A 19788-nucleotide genomic window follows, 5' to 3' on the forward strand; every position below is an offset into this window, starting at 1 on the left:
AGTGAAGTAAAAAGAAAGCTTGAAAACCATTTCAAGATAAAAGAAGGATAAATAAACTGACCGAAAAAAAAACAATCATTCTTCTATTTCAAACCCCGTTCGAAAACACCATATATTTTTTCTTTTTTGAAAAAAATGTACTTCGTCCATTCTCATATTTAGGTTTAGCGTTCTTTTAAAATTTATATCACTTTTTATACGCATTTACACTGGCAGCTTAAAAATATACAATATTGAACTATCAATGATTATATAATTTAGAGTAAGATATAATTAACTGTACAATTGAGAATAATATGAAAATTTATAAATAAGAAAGTTCTAGTCTAAATATATATAAATAAAACATTGTTGGCCTTTTATGAGTAAAAAAAAAAAAAGAAGTGGAAAGATTAATGATTAATGCTGTAAATATTACTTTATGAAAAGAGCATTTCTAACTTTCTTAACCATGCATAAATAGGAAAATAGTATTTTTTATTGACAGTTCATTTTATTTTTGCCTTTACAAAGTAGAAAAATAATAAAAAAAGAATTAAAATCTGGCATCCTCGAAGCCATGTAAGTCACTGACTCTGTTCATGGACTTTCTCATAATAGCGACTTTAGCCAGTCTCTCAGCTACTCTCCAAGCCGACATCGGCGTAAGCGGCTCCTCTTTTTCCTCCAAATTACTACCAATTCTTAACTTTTGGCTTCTCAACTCGGCTTGTTCGGCTTCCAGCCAGCTTAAACACTCATCATTCTGTTCGCGGCTCAGAGAGGCTCCAGCTGATGATAGCAAATGAAGCGCGCCAGACACATCATTGTGAGCCACCAACCGTCTCGACTCGGCTACGGCGCGAGCACTCACGTGGCAACGCCTCAACCGTTCGATCCTGCGATCGCACGATCGAACAGTGTGGGGTCGTGGAACGATTAACTCACGCTCCTTGGAATTAACACGCTCTTGAGTGAAGGGGTCAAGGTGGGAACATCGTACGGATATAAAACGATGGTGGGACCCGCGAGAAGCTGTGCCAGCTGGCACTTTCAACTCCACCAGCAGTTCTCTCTCCTCCGCGGCGTAGAGATCGCCTAGAGCGACGGAACCCGGCGAGAAAGCATCGGTGCAACCCTTGGTCACGGAGTATACGGCGGCGATTTCAGCCGGGGCCGAGCGAGACGCTAGTTTTAATTCAAGTTTGAAGTCCTCTGCCACCACGCTCAAGAAATTCCCAACGCGTGTCGCTAAATCAGAGTCATGTTGCGCGTCGAAACACGCGCCTTCATGAGAGTATCTGAGGGAACGCACAGCGAAGCGCGTGGAGGATAACCGCTGATCCTCGTGGCCGTTTGTGAGGAGAATAATTTTGGCAACGGTGTTCTTCTGCCGTCGATCTTCCAGAACCTTCGCCGCTTTCTTCAGCGCGTCATTTCTCGCCGGCGTTCCGTCGCGCTGGAGCTCGACGGCCTCAAGCGCGTCGACGATTCGCCGCGCCGCCGTCTGACCGCGGCCTGTCATCCTCCGCAGCGGAAACAGCCTTTTGGAGCCACCAGAGAATGCGACTATGGAGAGACGGTCGGCGGAGCCGAGCGAGGAGATCACGACTTGCATCGAACGTTTCAGCATCTGAAGCTCTTTACCGGAGACAGTGTTTCCGACGTCGAGCACCGTGACGAGGTCCACCGGCGGTCGACTCGCCGCCGCGTTGCGCGGCGTAGCCATCACCTTGAACAGCGCTACATACGTCTCGGAGGTCCGATTGGATGCCACAATCGCAGCCTCTGGAGCGAAGCTGGCGTCGATCGTTCTGGTTTTGAGCGATGAGGACACATGAAAGGTTTCTTGTTCGTGGTTTTGTGTTTCCTCCTCTTCTTCTTCCTCGTCGTCGTCGTTCTCATTGGATTCAGGTATGGGGTTGAAACGCGAGAGCGAAGTTGGTGACATGAGTGGCTCGTCGTCGCTGTAGCTGGGAAGCTTAAACGACTTGGGCGTTTTGATTTGGTGTGGTTTGTTTTGATCTGCAGTTTGAAGTTGTTTCCAGTTAGCGTTGCAGACGGGGCAGGTGTGGATTCGGTGTTTTTTGACGTGAGCTGCTATGCATGGGAAGTGAAAGACGTGAGAGCACTCCGCAGTGAAAATTGCTTGTCCTTGGCCGCTTTTGACAGTGTGTGCGCAGATTCCACATGAAGTCTGCAGAGAGAAATCAGAAAAAAAGGGTTAGAAGAAAATTGAGAATGAATAGAGAGCGTAGAGCAGAGTGTGGGTTGATGAATTACTTTGCATTGGTGTTTGGAGAGTGGTGAATTGGTTCGGCAACGGAGGGTGGGGCGAGACTCTGAGTGTGGAATTGATGAAGGATTGGAGAAGAGTGAGAAAGTGGAAGTGATTTTGTTCTCGTAATAATCGTAATTGTTGTTGGAAGTGTGAAACCTCCTTCTCCATCCAGAAACCATTCTCTCACAACAGAACAGAAGAGAAGGAAATAGAAAGGGAAGAGAAAAGTGAGTAGACCCAGGAGCACACCACTCTTTATCCTTCCTCTTCTCTTCCTTTCCTTCCCCACCAATCTATTTATAATTAAATATTTCTCTTTTCTCTTCCCAACCCCTTTCCATCTCAATTTCCACGTTCAAAATATCATCCCAACTTCTCTTCTATTTCTTTTTACTTTTCATTTTTTATCTTATCTATATACCACCCTACTCAAATCAATCTTTCTTTTTATTTTATCATTTCTTTCTGTTGAAAATCTATAATAGAATCAATTCTTTAACGGCATCAAGAATGCTGGTTTTTCTTTTCGGTCGTTTTATCCTCCTCCCTTATTTTCGAAATGATTTTTTATTCTCTTTTCACTTATTTGTTATTGTAAATTCTAACCTCAAATGTTCGGATGATACTTACAAATGGTATTCAATGGTATTCTGGTTTTCAGGTAAAGATATTTGGTATTCGGTGTTATTAGTACTTGAATGATAACGAACCTTATTCTCAAAATTTGTATCTATTTATATGATTATCATAGGTCTTTTGTTATTAGACGGGATTAAGACTTTGAAATATGATTAAAAATATATTACTTAATGTTTAATCATTGATTAATTTTGTCAATCCTCTATTTAGATATAATGAATTTGATCATTTTAATCGATCTGACCGGATATTGAAACTTCTAGTTGTTGTACAGACACGACTAGTACTAAATCTATTTTCTATGCTTTTATCTACCAAGTCTATTTTCTATTTTCTAGGTTTTTATCTCTGCGGTTCAGATTTATCTTGAAGTTGATAGTCTATATTTCAGAAACTTATTAGTCAACTAAATTTAGATCTCATAAGCTGTAGTGCATGAAAAGGAGAACAAACACAAACACTTGGTAGAGTTTTGTCAAGTTACTTCTGCTTGGTTTGCATTGGAGAGATGTTGTTAAGAGAATCATGGTTTTTACTACACAACGCAAGTTTTATACACTCCCTGTGAATAACAAATTTATTTGTGAAATTTTAGGTTTTAGAAAATTAAAACCCCTATTATATGTAAATATATTAAAACTGTCGAGAGAAAGAACACAGCAAAAGGAATAGTATACAAGTCTATCCCCACCATGAACTTTCTAGTTAATTTTTGGTAACGTTTTTATGAAAAACAATTTGGTTTGAAATAATAAAACTTTTTGAACATAAGAATGTAAACTTAAACTGAAACAGTATCATTCAAAGTGCTTTCTTATACTTTAAAAGCATGAGTTTCTTTAAAGCCCATACAAATCTTTTACAGAGAGAATTTAAAAACAATAAAATCAGCACCAAAGTATGCTAATTATCCACTAAAGAGGGTTGCTTGAAAATTAATTAATGTGGTAACCAAAAAAGTGAAGTTGAGTATATATGTTGATTCAAGTCAACACCCCCAACCTTGCAATTCCATGTTATAAAGAAGAGTGCATGAGATTAAGAAGGATTGAAGAGGTGGCAAAAACCTATCTTCTTCTCTGTTTTCGCTCACAACGCACATGGGTTGCTCTCATTCATCCCTTTTCCCTTAATCTCTCTCACTTTTCCTTTTTCAACAAAGCTATAATCCCTCACACCAATTTTTTTATTCTTTTCTAATTTTCAAACTTTATAATAATTTAACATAAAAAGCTCCAAATTTCAATGGCCTTTATTGCGGTGCAACATTGATTGATGAATCAAATATCCCACTTTCACATCTCCTAACATGTTCTTAATTTATGCAGTCATCATTCAATTAATCCTTAAACTGTAATTTAGTTATGGTTACAAAATTTAGCTATGGTTATTATAAATGAGAGAGAAAGTAAACTAAGAAATTAGGAATAACTTATTATAAACAAATATTTTATTATATTTTTAAATTTTGTCACCTGTCTTTCTGAGTGGATAGATGAAAATAGTTTTACCAATCAGTATTACGAAGTGGATTTTAGCCTAACTCAACCCCATAAAACCGGCTCATAGAGTTGAGGTTTGCATGTGGGATCTCCAACACACCCCTCACGTCAAGATTGCCAACTCGTGCGTGGGACTATATATTTTGGGTGGTCCGATAGCGGGTGGCACGATAGGCCCAACACAAACACTCATAGAATAGACTCGAAAATGGCTCTAATACCATATTAAGAAGTGGACTTTAAGCCTAAATCAACCCCATAAAACCGGCTCGATGAGGTAAGGTTTGCACCCATTTATATACTATGAAAGACTCTAATCTCTAGTCGATGTGAGATCTCCAACAATCAACTTCTTTAAGAAAATAATAATATGAAATTTTAGTAAGAAGTAAGAGATATTGAAAGTTGTCATAGGTATAATAGTATTTTTTTTCTTTTAGTCTTTAAACAGTGTTCATAAAGCACTATGTAAAAAATGAATATTCTTGACCAAAGTGTAAAATTATTTTTATCATCAAGCAAAGGAAAGAAGAGACAAAAAGTAGAAGCCATGGAAAGAGATTGATGCATATACGACGAACAACAAGACCTATGCGTGTGTATCTAACGTGTGTTTGTAAAACTAATTTCGAATAATGAAATTGAATTTATAAAATCAATTTTGAATAAATTAAAGAAAAACAAAAGAAATAGAGTACGTAAAAGAAAGAATTAATCACTAAATGTATCTTTAAAGGTTTTTATTATGTTTGACTACTTTAAAAAATGATGTTTCCATCTACATTTAATACTAAATTAAAGTTTTAGTCAATATATGTGTTGTTTTCGAAAGTTCGTTTTTCAGTGTTTAATAAACAACAACATCAAGTAAAAGATTTTTTTATTTATATTCCAAAAAAATTTCATATCAAAATGTTCTGAATAAAATATATTGGAACATTTTAACATATCACATCATAATACACTCATTTTTATGTTTAATTCAAACTTATTTTGCAAAATTTTAATCCAAATGTGCACCATTTAGTTAAGGGAACCATAACTGCTCAATTGAAGTGTGTATTGTATTTGATATTTTTTAATATCCATATTATTAATTAAAAAAAATATTTTGGATTGGTTTAGTCTTTATCTAAAACGTACTAATAGAAGAAATAAAGGTGAGTTAATTTTGATTAAGTTTTAATTTTAACGGTTTATTATCATTAAGCGTAATCTAAATAACATAATATCATTTTTGTTTTGTATGACAAGTATTATTCTACTAAAATATTCATGAATTATAGGACTTCTCGAAAACACATTTTGAGAATTTGTTTGTTTATTGAGAGAAATATATTTTATAAGTTTTAATTAGTTATTTTTTTATTTTTCATATCTTAAAGACTATTATTTAATCTTTAAAGTTTATGTTTTCCTTAACTAATTTTAAGTTTACCCATAAATATTTTTGGATATTTGCATAATTTTAATGGAATTTTAAATAGTTTTATTGGATCCCTCTTAATGTTAGTAGTTCTTAGAACTGACTCGTTATATCAGTTACCTTCTATTTTAATAAAATATCAAACTAACTAACAATACACAACCTCAAATTCAAGTCTTTTAAGATGAAAAATCTAAATATATTATAATTTTTGACAAATTAAACCTTAAAAGTTTATTAAGATAGCATCAAGTCATAATTGACTAGTTTATTCTAAACTATAGAAACAAAGAGATAAAAACCATTTTAAAACATTGTGATGTTTCAAAACTACCTTATGTTAAGAAAACTAAACATCACTTCTATGTACATGATACATAAGCTTATCAGAGGATACCTGGGCTTGTAATCACATAGGTTTATGAAATAACACTAGATTAATGTGAACGAATTGAAGCAAAAGTTCATCAAAACATGTTAATATAGTTAAATCAAAGTATTTAAGCTAATAACTTATCATGATTGAGAAGTCACATCAGGTCACTTTGAGATTAATAGACCAATTAGCACATAAATTAATAAATTAAGACTGATAAGTCATTTTAAGATTAATAGGCCATCTTAAATTAAAGCACATAAATTCATAAATTAAGGTTAATAAGTGATTTTTGAGGTTGTTATTAGGGTGTAAGTTAGATTTTTAGATATTTGAAGTTAATTTGATTCATTAATATTTAAGTTTGTGGATTTAAGATATAATGATAATTCGTGATTTTGAATGGCTATAACAACACCAGTCATCTGTGTTCTTTACTTAGTGAAATGAAACAAAAGTGATATGTCTTGAATTCGTTAACAAAGGAAACGGAAGAAATTTGTTGTTGAAGTAACATCTTGAAGATTTTTGTTAAGCAATGAAATGACCTTTCTCACAACTTTTTTTTTTTTGGTTAAAGCATGACCATATGATATAAGTTAAGTGCATAACCAATGTTATATAACTATTTCTTACATTGATTAATGTTGAGAAAATTTAACTACAGTGAAATCTATACGGTCTTTACAATTAATTAATGTGAAAAGTCCAAAACAATTCATGATTTTTTTTCTAGCAATGATTTGTTTAAATTTTTTATTTTCTTTTTTTAGCAATTTTCATATTCCTATTTTAGAACATTTATAATTTTTTAATTCTCAATTTTGTAACATTTATTTTATTTTATTTTATTTTACAATTTAATTAATTAAATTATTTCTTGTTACACCTTAAATGAAAATTTTAGGTTCAGGGTTGAAATTGAATTAAAAGAAAAAAAAAATTTGAGAATTACAACAAGATTATTATTAGTTTTAAATCGTGAGAAAAAAATTGCAAATATAAAAACTAAAATCACAAACATGAAAAATATCTTTTTCCCTAAACATTTATTGTGTTTCCATTGTATGGATGGACGTATGGTTAGAAATTGAGATATTCCTACAAACTGCCAACAAATATATACATATAACTATACTATACATATAATATATTGTGTTCTCTGGATTCTTCCCATCTTTAAACACTTATTCTCAAGACTTAACCTTAGTGTATTGTGTACCATATATGACCCAGATTATTAAAGGATATGGATACCAGAGTTATAGAATGATCTTAATATTAATTTTTTTTTTAATTAGTAGTTGTTTCTCTTTATAGAGATGAATAACCTTTAGTTTTGTCTTTTATGATTCTAGTATTTATTTGATTGATTATTTATCTCTTTAGTTAGACCTAGAATGAGTGTACTGTTCGTATATATTTAAACTATTTGTTTTGATCTCAACAAAATAATATTAGAGACATTCATACTCATCTCATTTGTCTTTATTTTACTCTTTTGTTCATCTCTGTTCTATTTTATAATAGAGATGATTATCCAAAATTATATTAAGATGGATATCATGTCAAAACCTAAAACAACTAATATAAGTTTAAATAATGATTAAAAATCAATTAATATTTGTATTAATATGCAATATCATAATTAAATAAGATTAATCTAAAAATTATGATAATCAAAGTCTAACATAATCCCTGCTCTCACTTACCTTTATAAATAAATGAATGTCACCGATAAATATACTAATGTCGATGAAAAATACGTTTTTTGACAATATTTATTGTTTTGATTTACAAATACTAAATTAAGATCAAATAATATTTTACCAGTACCTCCTTTTTCTCGACCAATATCATAATCCAGGGTTGCAAGACAAATAGATTAAAGGAGAAAATATCTTTCTGGCCATACAAAAACACTTACCATAGACGACAAGCTTGATAAAATTGCAGGAATAATTAATTCCACAAATGTGGCGTAGTGAGGGCCAACCATTTGATTCTATATTATGCAGAATGAAAAGGTTTTTCAAGGTTGGTGAATGGTGATTGTGGATCTACAATAATTAGGACACATGTCTTGCCCCATAAATGCTACGATTACTACCAACCAAACATGAATGAATAAAACATTTCAGTGCATGTACACTACACCATGCATTGTAATTTATAGGAAACTACATGTCTCTCACATAGCAGCAGAGTAGAATGAGTTGTTCTTAACTCAGTTAAATAAGTAGTGAATGAGTTGTATTTTTACATGTAAACAAAATCAAGTGTTTCATGAATGAGGAGATAAAAGAATGAAGCATTGGTCCTAAGGAGTAGCTTTTAGTCTTCATCACCACTATTACAACATTTCTAAGGCAATCATATGCTAGAAGTAGGTGTAAGCATGGGACAGTTTTGGCCATCAGAGTGTACCACATCTGGTTCAATCTCAATAAATTGTGGCACAGCAAAACGATATATGCACACAGAATGTTCTGGTGACATGCTTTTCAGAAAGCAAGACAATTAAGGATATGAAGGGCCTTTAATTTGAGACAGTGACACCCAGTACCACAATGTTTCACCACTGACATTGACTACCAAAACATGACATTCCCTAATGGCGTGGTTTCAGAAGAAACGCGTGGACTCATTGTTTGACAACACGAAAGATAGTTCACAGAAAGATTGGTAGCCTTAGCTTAATCCACGGTTGGTGTTTATGGTTTTCCAATGGGCAATGTGGCAACTTAGTACACGTGAATCATGGGTATGCTCTGTGTGGTTTCAATTTTTATTACTGTTTTAAATTCAAGTTTGAGAGATAACATTGTTAGAGTGAACTATTGTATTCGAGATTTATGGATTAAAAAAGAAAAAAAAGTATATCAATTATTCTTTATCTCGACGACTATCGAGCGATGTGAGATTATATTGACATACGAAATAATGTGATATAAATGTTTGGTAAAAATCTCAAGAACAAAGTTTGGAGGATTTTTTTTGTCCTCTTGATTAGCGTTGTCAAATTATCGTCCAAAGAAATGTTCTGAGCACCGTGTCAGAGCAAATCCTTGTCAAGAAACGAGGGAAAATTCTAAAAGCTTCAGCTTCCAGTGCTGATCTGTTTGTTCTTTCCTTCACTAGTACTTCAACTGTGACAAAAATTGGAAGACTCTAGAGTCTATAGGTTGAAAGAGATTGATGATGAGGCCACCAAACAGGTTTAATTCTTCTGTTAAGTAAATGGACTTACTCTGTGCTTTATCACATGCACTCAGACTCAACATGTTAAACATTTAATGATGATTTCTGTCATACACATTAAAATTTAATTGTTAGAATCATACACATCACATATTTATCTGATTCTATTCAATCGTAGCTACTCAATTTCTCAAGACCAAAACCTGTCCATAATACTAAGGTTGAAACCATATTTCAGTGACTTTAAATAGCTCGAACAGTGGAAGAAATCATATTTTACTTCAAATTATTCATTACTTGTCGTATCCGTATCCGTGTTTGTGTTAGTGTATCTGTGTTCGTGTTAGTGTATCTTGTCGTAGCAGTGTTCGTGTTAGTGTATTTGTTGTATAGAAACCAGCCACAGCCATTTCAAACAAGAGGGCCATTTGTAATTTTGCAGAGTGAAAGGAATGACTGTTGTTAAACTGTGGTGCTTTTGAATAAATGAAAGGACCAATAAGATCTTCTGTTAGTAAGTCCACCCCATAATCTATTTGAAAAGAAGAAACGGTCTTTAACCAATTATAACACAAACTTCTTGTTGTATAATATATACCATTTTGGAAGCGATTCTATATTTTAATATTGAAAAGATGCACGCACTAGCATCAAAAGCTATGCTTATGCAAAGGTTGTGTTTCCTCCAGACGCAACATCATCATATGTTATTTTACCTTAATTAAATTGAAATAAGCACTATTGAACCTAGCTACAAGAAACAGCAAACCACCATCAATGTATCTTTATCATTATTATTATATGCTTTTGGTTAACAATCAATCCTGCACTAGTCCTGGAATAATTCGAATGCACGAATCCACCGTGCATCACTAACAATGCTTAACCAAATAATAATCATCGAAAGTTCTGATAGCACATTGACAACCATAAAGTTCAATATTTATAATGACAAGTCTAAAGTAGCACATTTTGCTCAACTTCATTATGAATAGATACAATGCAATGCATCAAAATCTGCTTAATGAAATCCTATGATGAGGTAGCAGTGCATCAAATCACTAGTTGCTCAAAGGTGTTCAGTATATATACCAGGACCATACTCATAATAGCACCTGAACAAACACTAGTAAATGCCCCATATTCAGTTTTTTCAATATATTCAGTTTCATTCTTATTCGACCTTAAATCTGAGAGATAACATTGTTATGCTCAATCATCACATATGAGATATTGTCTGTTTTGGAGAAAAAATGATTCATCACGATTTTGTCCTTAAAATACGTTTTGAAAGACTGAGGAAGAAAAGTGTATTTAAACTATATTTAGTCTACTTATTTATCTTTCTTTTAATATGATAATTAAAGTCACTCATTAGAATAAGAATACAAGAATTTTAAGATTGGAAATAATGATGGAAAAACTTTAAGGAATAACGATTCAAACAATGGTTTTTCTAATGGTTAAAAATTTCACACCACAATGGTAATGGGTTACGATGAGTGTCACAAGTATGAGAGGTTCTCACAACCATGATATGTGTCAAGACTTTCAGTTTCACCATATTATTAAAAAAATTACTTATTTTTCCAAGATAGAATGACCCTAGAGCAAATTTAGAAGGGAGAAAATGGTGGAGTTTTTTTTATTGTCATAACTATTCTAAAACAAAGAAGGTAAAATTAGTTAGGTTGAGTTTGCTAGTTATGTTATTTTTAGAGGGATAATTTGGTTCTCAATAGGAGGAGAGATGATGAATGACTTGTAAAAACATGGAGAGAAATGAAGGTGCTAAAGAGGAAGATGTTTATTTGTAGTCATTACTATAGAGATCTAAAAGTGTGCTTACTCAGCCCAATTGAACATAGGAAGGAGGAAGAAGTATCTTTTTCTTCCTTAAGCCTTTTAAGGACTGTTTCTTCCTGCACCTCCAAACCTTCTTCTCTCACCTCCATATATTTTTAAATTTGTAATTAGCTTCCAGATTACATAATCTGAAAGCCTTTTTTCATATGCATGATTAATTTCCGGATTACATAATCCAAAAGTCTTATTTAGCTTCTGGATTATGTAATCCGGAAGTCTTTTTTCAAATGAGTTTTCGGATTACATAATCCAGAAACTACTATATAGGATGACATAAGAAGGATAAAAATGTATTTTCATGTTGTGTATGGAGGTGGCAGAGAAAGATATGGTAGTGCAGGAAGAAACAGTCCCTTTTAAGGTGTTGGAGTAAGCTTGGAAAAAAAATCTTGCAAGCATATTACTAAAGGTGATCCACCTACATCAACTCCTATAAATAAATAAAAAATGATGGTATTAAAAAAATTAAGCAAACTAACACATAAATTAATTTTAATTAAAAAAAGTTAATTCAAATTTCCTTTTTATTTTTCTCTCTCAAAATGAGCTTATAGAAAACTGTATTCAAATCAACCCTAAGTTTGGGTAGAATAATGTTTAAAAAAATAAAACAGTTGAATGAAACTAAGAAGCAGTCACATTAAGTGTTGAAGAATTAATTCCCTAACAATAAATATAAATATATATATATATATGTATATTTATTTATTAAAGACATTTATATAAGAGAGAATACAAGTTATTTTGTCACATAGTTGATTCCTAAATAAATAAATAAGAATGGATAGCAGATATTTTAATAAATAGGGATAGATTGGATTATAGACACTTTAACTAACATATCCTGCCACAATTTTGTGGATGTTCTTATCTATCTCCATACTTTATATCTGGACCTTTATACTGTTGGTGAAAAATCTAATTTACTTTTAATGAAATTAAAAATTAACTTCAAATGTCTTGCATCCCTCATCATCTTGTGATTCTATCACTTCTTCAGTCACCCCATAAATTTTCAAATTCCTAAATTATCCTTTAGTAAAAATACAATGTTTTAATTTGTTGTTGAGTGAAAGGTGTGTGGATTGAAGGTGATAGTGGTGACGGTGGTTGTTGTCGTAGTGGTGACAGTGATACCCTTAAATACTTATGTTTTAGATTGAGAATTATATAATCCATAAGTTTCAATGTGAAAGAATCATGTTTTAAATTATATAACACATAACTTACTAATTTTTAGAGATAAAATAATTAGTTGCAATAATAAATAAATTAGAGACCATTTTAGAAGAAAAAAAATGATTTCTAAATTAATTTCTATTAATGTTAAATAGTTTTTAAATTGGTATCTAATTAGAGATCAAGGTTTTAACTACCAATTATTTAGTTTTTAAATTTGGTCTCTAAAACTTTGGTTGCTAATTAAATATCAATTTAAAAACTATTTAACAATAATAGAAATTAATTTAGAAATCAATTTTTTTTTAGTTTTTAAAATGATCTCTAATTTAATTACTATTGCAACTAATTATTTTGGTCTCTAAAAATTAGTTTCTATTTCATGATTTTATTGTAGTGTTAGTTTCGAATCAGAATAATATTTCAAATTATGCAATTCATAATGCAATATTTCAAACACATATTTCACCAATATTTTTTTATTATATATATATATATATATATATATATATATTAAACATACTTAATCATAAAGACATTTTTAACTAATTAATTAATATTTCTAATTAGAAAAATTATTCCCATTATATCTTAAATTATTTTATTATAATCGATAATTGAAGCTTAATTTATAACTATTAATTATTTGTTATAATAACATTAAATATTTGTATTATTTCATGAAATTCAAACAAGAATTAATATGTCCATCCACTAACAGTGGGGGACCATATTGTATCCATTTCTTCTATGAATAAGTTGGAGACCATGTTAAAAAACCCAATATATAATAAATTGAGTAGACCACATAATTTAACTATTAATTTCATATATTGATTTAAGTTTAAATATCCTTTTTTGACACCATTTTTGTACAAATTAATTACGTTGTTGTCAGCATTTTACTAACAAACATAAAAACTTAATCAAACAAATCTCACCGATTTTGTCTGTCTGTCGGTTTTGTTTTTTATTTATAATGTCTGAAACTTTTGTAATGTGTCGGAGATAAAAATAAATGTTATTTGTAAGAAGTTAATTGGTAAATGAGTAGATATAGATTACGTGTTGAGGTAACATGAAGATACAATGTTAGGTGTTATAAGGAGATGCATAGTGTGTACATAAATGCTGACGAGGACTTTCAAGTAACCGAATTGAGGTTATCAATTTCGATTTTACCAAATTTCTTATCATACTTTTGTGTCTGTCTCACAAATGGAGGTGATCGATAAATTTTCAGAATAATGAGTCATCGATTTGTCACCATCGTTAAATTTATTTAACTACTGTACTAAGAATATAATAATTCAATTAAAATAAATAAATAAATAGATAGTGATATAACTTTATAATACAAAAAGTAATATTTAAAAAAAAATTAGAGTAATATTTTTTTAACTGTCAATGAACTATAAATACCTAGCAAGTTACTAACTTGTGAGACTTTGTTATTCCTAATTTGTAGACTTATGGTCTATATAAATAAATAAATAAAATCCACAGTTGAAATCCTAAGACAATAATCCTCCTTTTGATGGGAGATAAATATGAGATTAACCTATATTTAATGAACAGATCCAACCATCTCCCTTACTTTTTTATCTCAATGGAGCAAGTTGTTGAATACAAAAAAAATACTAAAATAATTGGATTGTGCTTAAAAACCATTCATAAATCTTTCAAAATATGAACATTCATCAAGTCGATACATATTAACAAGCTAAGGAGAATTGACCATAGCTTTTAATAAATTTTCTATCCAAAAACTTCCACATAAACAAAAGTTTCTTTGAAACACAAATGTTAGTTAAAGCAATAACGAAACGAGAAAAAAGGAATTTTATATTAATTCGGCTCCCCACTAAGACTGGCTCAACTCTTGTATACCTGTAAAGTGTTCAATATCCATGGGTCCACAGCGCTAACACAATAACCAACACTCAAATTTATTAAAAAATTCAGACCAATAAGTAAAACTCAATGAAATTCATTCAATTTTAACTGGGGTCCCCAATGAATCATTTGATTTAATGAGGTAGGCACGAAACTAAGAATAGCATATCATCGAGAACAACAATACATTGATTATAACATACATTCAGCTTATCCAAACAAACAGGTTCCTATAAAGATTACAGACTCCACAATTACTAATATTAAAGGTAGCTTCACAAGGAATTATAGTGAAACAAATGTAACACAAATAAAAGACCAAGACACTATTCTGGGACTTGTGATCATAGACAATATCTTTAATAGCAGTTAACCATCAAAACCCGGCATTCGGCCGTTTATACCATAGTTTTCTTTCCACACCTTTCTCATATCCAGCAACTTCAGTATAGTAGACAAAACACAGTCAACACTTCCAACACCGACTAGCTCCTGCTCCTGGATTTTTCCATGGCCCTTGGAGCTGCAAAGAAAAGAAAAACTACTTAAGCTTGAACACGGAAACTTGTTTTATCATGAGTTACAATTTACAAGGAAACAAACTGTAGGCAACCATAGTCGACAATTGCGTATATAAACTAATGATACTTCCAAACAAGGTTCCTTGTGTTACACATGTTTCATGCAAACTCAATCCAGCTAATCCTTGAATTAAACCCCTTTTCATTTAGTGAAAAAATATCTGAATTGGCACTGTCTGAAAATAACAAATCCAGTATTATTATCATTATCTATAGCTGCATCCATTTCATGATAAATCTGAAGAAAATCAAGCACGTTTCCATGATCATAATCTATTAACTTGTAGATTCAACAGCCTCACTTAAATGCATCAGGATCACAATCTACTACCGGCTATTAGCCCTGCCTCGCTACCCTTAGATTTAAAACAGAATATCAAAACGAATTATCACCCAGAAAACATACCTAAGCCAATGGCATCAGAACCCTTCATGATTTTAAGCCTTTTGCATGTGTCAATGAACATACTGCAAACAAAAGAAAATTTTCATTTAACCATGGATGCAAGCTAGATTGAAGCGAAACAACAATTCAGTGATTTTATTCCATCATTCTTCCACTTGACAATATCTCAGTACAAATAGAACTAATTTGCTAGACTTGATACCAGTACAAATGTGAATATTAGCACATTCCAATAGGAAGCATAACCGAGTTTCAATACAAGAAAAATCCTAACCATGATCAGGTTCTTAGTGTGCAACTATGAAACAAACTTATAACATACATTAAACTTTAAATCTATGTGTTCAGACTGAAAAAATAAAATGACCCATCCCCCAAAATTCTTTCAAATTGAGGCACGTTACAAAACGGAATGTGAGTCCGTTAATAGAAAGATAACAATCATTTTAGAATGGAGTCAAACTTCTGTTGGAAGAGGTTACATAAATCACTCTAGATATTAAGTTTAACGAAAATTCCACGAAAGACAACAATTGTAATTAAAGGAAAACATGAGAAAAAAATTAACATATGAGATGTTTTACAGTCCTTATGACTAGGAAGCAGAAATTTAGAAAACGAAATTTTTCAGGTGGATAATTCCTTAACAATTGGAGTCGGTGGCAACATAACATACCACTGATTCAAGAATAATTTATCACTTCATAAATTTGTCAAAGCACCTTGCCCGATTGATATAGAAACAAATATAACTCATTAAAAGAATAATTTCAGAAGTTGAAAACACAAAGATTGTTATAGCTAAGACAAGGTTCAGAAACTTACTCCGAGGGTACATTTCCCATAATTATTAAAAGAATGCAACGAGAACTCCCAGGGTACATCTCCCATAATTATCAAAAGAATAAAACGAGAAGTTCAAAATGCAAAGATTGTTAGAGCCACAAAAGGTTCAAAACTTACTCCCACGGTACATCTCCAACAAGCATCCAGTCACCATCTTTATCTTCATAAGTAAGTACATATTCCGAACCATGCAGGAGGTCCTTCAGCTTGCTCTCACTCAACATTTCTCTTCCTGGCACTCCATGGGAACCACATTGACCTGGTATTACAGACATGTCATAAATGATGAACTCATTCAAAAGATACATTTTAGAATGGAAGAAAAGTGACCAATAAAATGTCAAGAATAATTAGCAATAAAAAATTTGCTCAAACAAATCAAGGCTGTAAGTCTGTAACATATCACCTAGAGTGAAACAGCTGAACATCTTCTCAAGGGCAGAAGACAGTTCTTGGTATGTTGTATAATTTCTCAGATCTACCTTCCTCAGATAGGGAGCACCATCCATGCTGACCTTCACAAACAGAGCGGCTGGACCTGGTTTTCCATCTACTTCATCATTGTTCTTTGAAGTGGTGGCCAATGAGTTTTTCCTAAATGATCTTATAGGAGGCCAACCAACAACTTGTGCCCTATCACAGATATGAACTAATTAGCATAATTCGAAATGTATGGAATAAAACTTTTGAGGTCTTTTGTCCAACTTCAAGATTCTCCTGAAGATTATAGATCATTGATCTAGCAAGTTCCACTTACTTAGAAGCAGGTGCACTGCCACTGATAGAAGCTCCTGTATGGTTAAGGCCAGTTCCATTTGCTGCACAAGGACGTTCCTGTAACACCTTGCTTGGTAGTTCTTTCACTGTGGTTGGCTGAATCCCAGAAGGTTTAGGTGATAGCATCATGTTTATCCCTGCATTTCCAGGAAACTTCCCCAAACAACATAGATTGTGAAGAATCAGAATCAGAAGTAGTACGAAACATTTATTTAACTTTGTTAAAAGGAAAAAATTTCACCTCAGTGTCCATTGTGTCAGCAAAACCCCTTTTATTGCCCGAGACCACAGTTTTCTGGGACAATGCGAAGATTCCATCCTTTGTAGGAAGCAAGGGGAACAGTGGTTTCTCGTCAAGTTTTGATGAGGTCAATGGGAAAAGATCCGGATTCCTTTCAGGTGACTGGGATCCAGGAAGGCCCAGCCTCAACTCAGTAGCCTTCAAATTCAGGTTCTTTTTCTCATTAGACAAGCTCGGGACAGTAGAACTTTCCACCGAAGAGCAATCTGAGAATCCCAGGTAATTGCGTTCTTTGAATCTAGCCTCATGTGGGGAGAAACATTCCATGGATGGTGAAGATGCAGACGCTACCATCGAGGCATTGCTCTGCCCTTCATCTTCAGTAACCAACAGAGGCGGAGACATCAGACTCCAAATTTACGAACTGTATCGAACAAAACCATTAGAAACCACAATTCACTTGACAGATTGCCAGAAAGATAAGCTACACAAAATCATGAATAACTTTAGGATATTCTGTCCACTAAGTATGATTTTATAGCATGTAGATTTTACAACTCTAAATGTTTTAATCAAATGATACATAATCCAAATGCTCATGCATACCAAATCTTACATACCCAAACATTCAATTATGTAAACATTTACTTCGATTGAAGAAGGCATATCACACCCTATCTGTTAAAGTAAAGTTTATGAAACTCCAATGGACGCAAGTTAATAAATGAAATAAATTTCACAAAAAATGTTATTGAAAGTGTCCTTATATTAATGTATGTGTGTGTTTATTACGCACACCGAATATAGAATTACACCAGGTGTTAAACTTAGTAAAATGCCACTTCTAGTAACTTTTACCTCTAATAAATTTTATCAATTCCACCATTAAACCATGGACATTATTGTGAGCATAAAACTTTATATGAATAAGACATTTGCAGATGCATAATAAAAAAGTTACTATTTCGCATATATCATAAATAGCGTATTACACAATAAAACAAAGTGAAATGATTAAGTATCCATTAAATTTTTAATTTATATAATTTTGTGGACTCGATCTAATTAATGAGAACTTTAAATCAAACATTATCAAAAAATTACTTCGAATAAAACAAAGTTATTGAAAGCATCCTTTTAATAAAAAAAAAAAAAAAATCTGAACAATGCAACCAAAAAAACCTTGAATGAGTTTTCTATGGCCACCACTGATCATTTAGAAAATAAAACAAAGACCAAAAACTTATTTCAGTAACCAAACGAAAACAATGCTAAATTGCTACAATAGTCAACTAAAGAAATATCTTGACCCCCTTCTCACTCCGAAAATGAAAACCTAACCTCTCACTCCACCATAACCCATCCATTACAGAAGCTACATCACAAGCGAAATAGAAAACGCCAAGAAAATTTGTATATTTTCTTTCACAAAAAACCCAACAAAGCATATGGATCATCTGAGTAGCATTTAGTAGAAACAAGCTATTCAATAAATGAAAACTAAAAAACTGAAAAATTGTAGACTAAGACCGTAGTCAACCTTTCATTTTCCTCCTTTTTTATTTTATTTTTGCTGAAACTTTTATACATATATGCTGCAGAGCTCAAACTTTTATCAAAGATAAAAACAAAAAAAGCGAGGAAAATGAATACCTGAGAAATTGAAAAAATATATATAAAGAAAAAAAAAGTGTATTGGTTAAATCAGATCCATTTTTCACGAAACCTTCCAAAACAATTCCATTTTTCCAACAAAAAAAAAAGGTAATCACAGGCAGAGGCAGCTACGGAGTGCTGTGAACGAACATTTGAGAAATTGAAAATAAATAAATAAAAATATAGATATAAAGAAAAGAAAAAAAAGAGAGAAAAGACACGCATTCTATCCGAAACAGGAAAGAAAGAAATTAAAAATGGAGCGAAAATGAAAAAAATAAAAATAAAAAGAGAGAGAGAAAAGACAAATGGAATAGAAAAGTGAAGCAGGGGCGCACGCACCTGTGGAAATGGAGATTGGGAGAATGAAGAAGAGAGATTGTTGTTGCAGAGAGGAAGAGAAAGAGAAAGAGTGTGTTGAGAGTGAAACCTAAAGAAAAGAGAGACAGAGAAAGAAAAGCTCAAGGCCCTTCCATTAACCACAAACCAACAAAAGCTTTGGAGTGTGCATTCTGCACACATCACACACAAATTAAATGAACCCTTCTTTTACCATTAATTAATTAATTAATTCAAAACTAAATAAATAAATAAAGTAGACAGCGCCGATAAAGCCAAACACCTCCTGTCGCTAACCCATTATTTAATTAATTAATTAACTTAATGGAAATTTTCTTTTTAGCCTCACTCTAATATTACCATCAAATATTTAAAAAATTTATTGATAATTTTATTTTTCAGAAAATAAAGTTACTTTTTAATAACGCTTTTTCAGTTTTTAGGTTTCACCATCATTAATACATCGCATTCGCGTAGCTGTATCTGAATCAAACATTTATCCTATGTCCTACATTTGGTTACTCCTAAATTAGAAGTTTGACCCTTTCGTGGGAACAAAAACCTTAAAGCTTTTGACTTTAACCTCTCTCCACATAA

At 32.2% G+C, this 19788-nt stretch overlaps 2 protein-coding genes across 3 annotated transcripts; both read right to left on the reverse strand.

Annotated features, from left to right (window-relative positions):
• Window positions 1–460: 460 nt before the first annotated feature.
• On the reverse strand, window positions 461–2638 carry LOC137808690 (putative E3 ubiquitin-protein ligase EDA40). Its single transcript, XM_068609940.1, has 2 exons — window positions 2263–2638; window positions 461–2176 (listed from the first exon to the last, which is right to left on the reverse strand). Exons 1-2 carry the CDS (start codon window positions 2437–2439, stop codon window positions 536–538), a joined length of 1818 nt encoding a protein of 605 aa, XP_068466041.1. The 5' UTR covers window positions 2440–2638; the 3' UTR covers window positions 461–535.
• Window positions 2639–14513: 11875 nt separating this feature from the next.
• On the reverse strand, window positions 14514–19383 carry LOC137808691 (auxin-responsive protein IAA8). Of its 2 annotated transcripts, none has more exons than XM_068609941.1 (7): window positions 19195–19383; window positions 17197–17620; window positions 16936–17108; window positions 16585–16811; window positions 16296–16437; window positions 15333–15394; window positions 14514–14868 (listed from the first exon to the last, which is right to left on the reverse strand). In XM_068609941.1, exons 2-7 carry the CDS (start codon window positions 17599–17601, stop codon window positions 14831–14833), a joined length of 1047 nt encoding a protein of 348 aa, XP_068466042.1. In that variant the 5' UTR covers window positions 17602–17620; window positions 19195–19383; the 3' UTR covers window positions 14514–14830. The 2 variants fall into 2 exon arrangements, with proteins under 2 accessions (XP_068466042.1, XP_068466043.1); XM_068609942.2 differs by lacking the exon at window positions 19195–19383 and adding an exon at window positions 17817–17938.
• Window positions 19384–19788: the final 405 nt, after the last annotated feature.

This window comes from Phaseolus vulgaris, chromosome 3 (genome assembly GCF_051622355.1).
Source record: "Phaseolus vulgaris cultivar YP4 chromosome 3, ASM5162235v1, whole genome shotgun sequence".
Taxonomy (NCBI): Eukaryota; Viridiplantae; Streptophyta; class Magnoliopsida; order Fabales; family Fabaceae; genus Phaseolus; species Phaseolus vulgaris.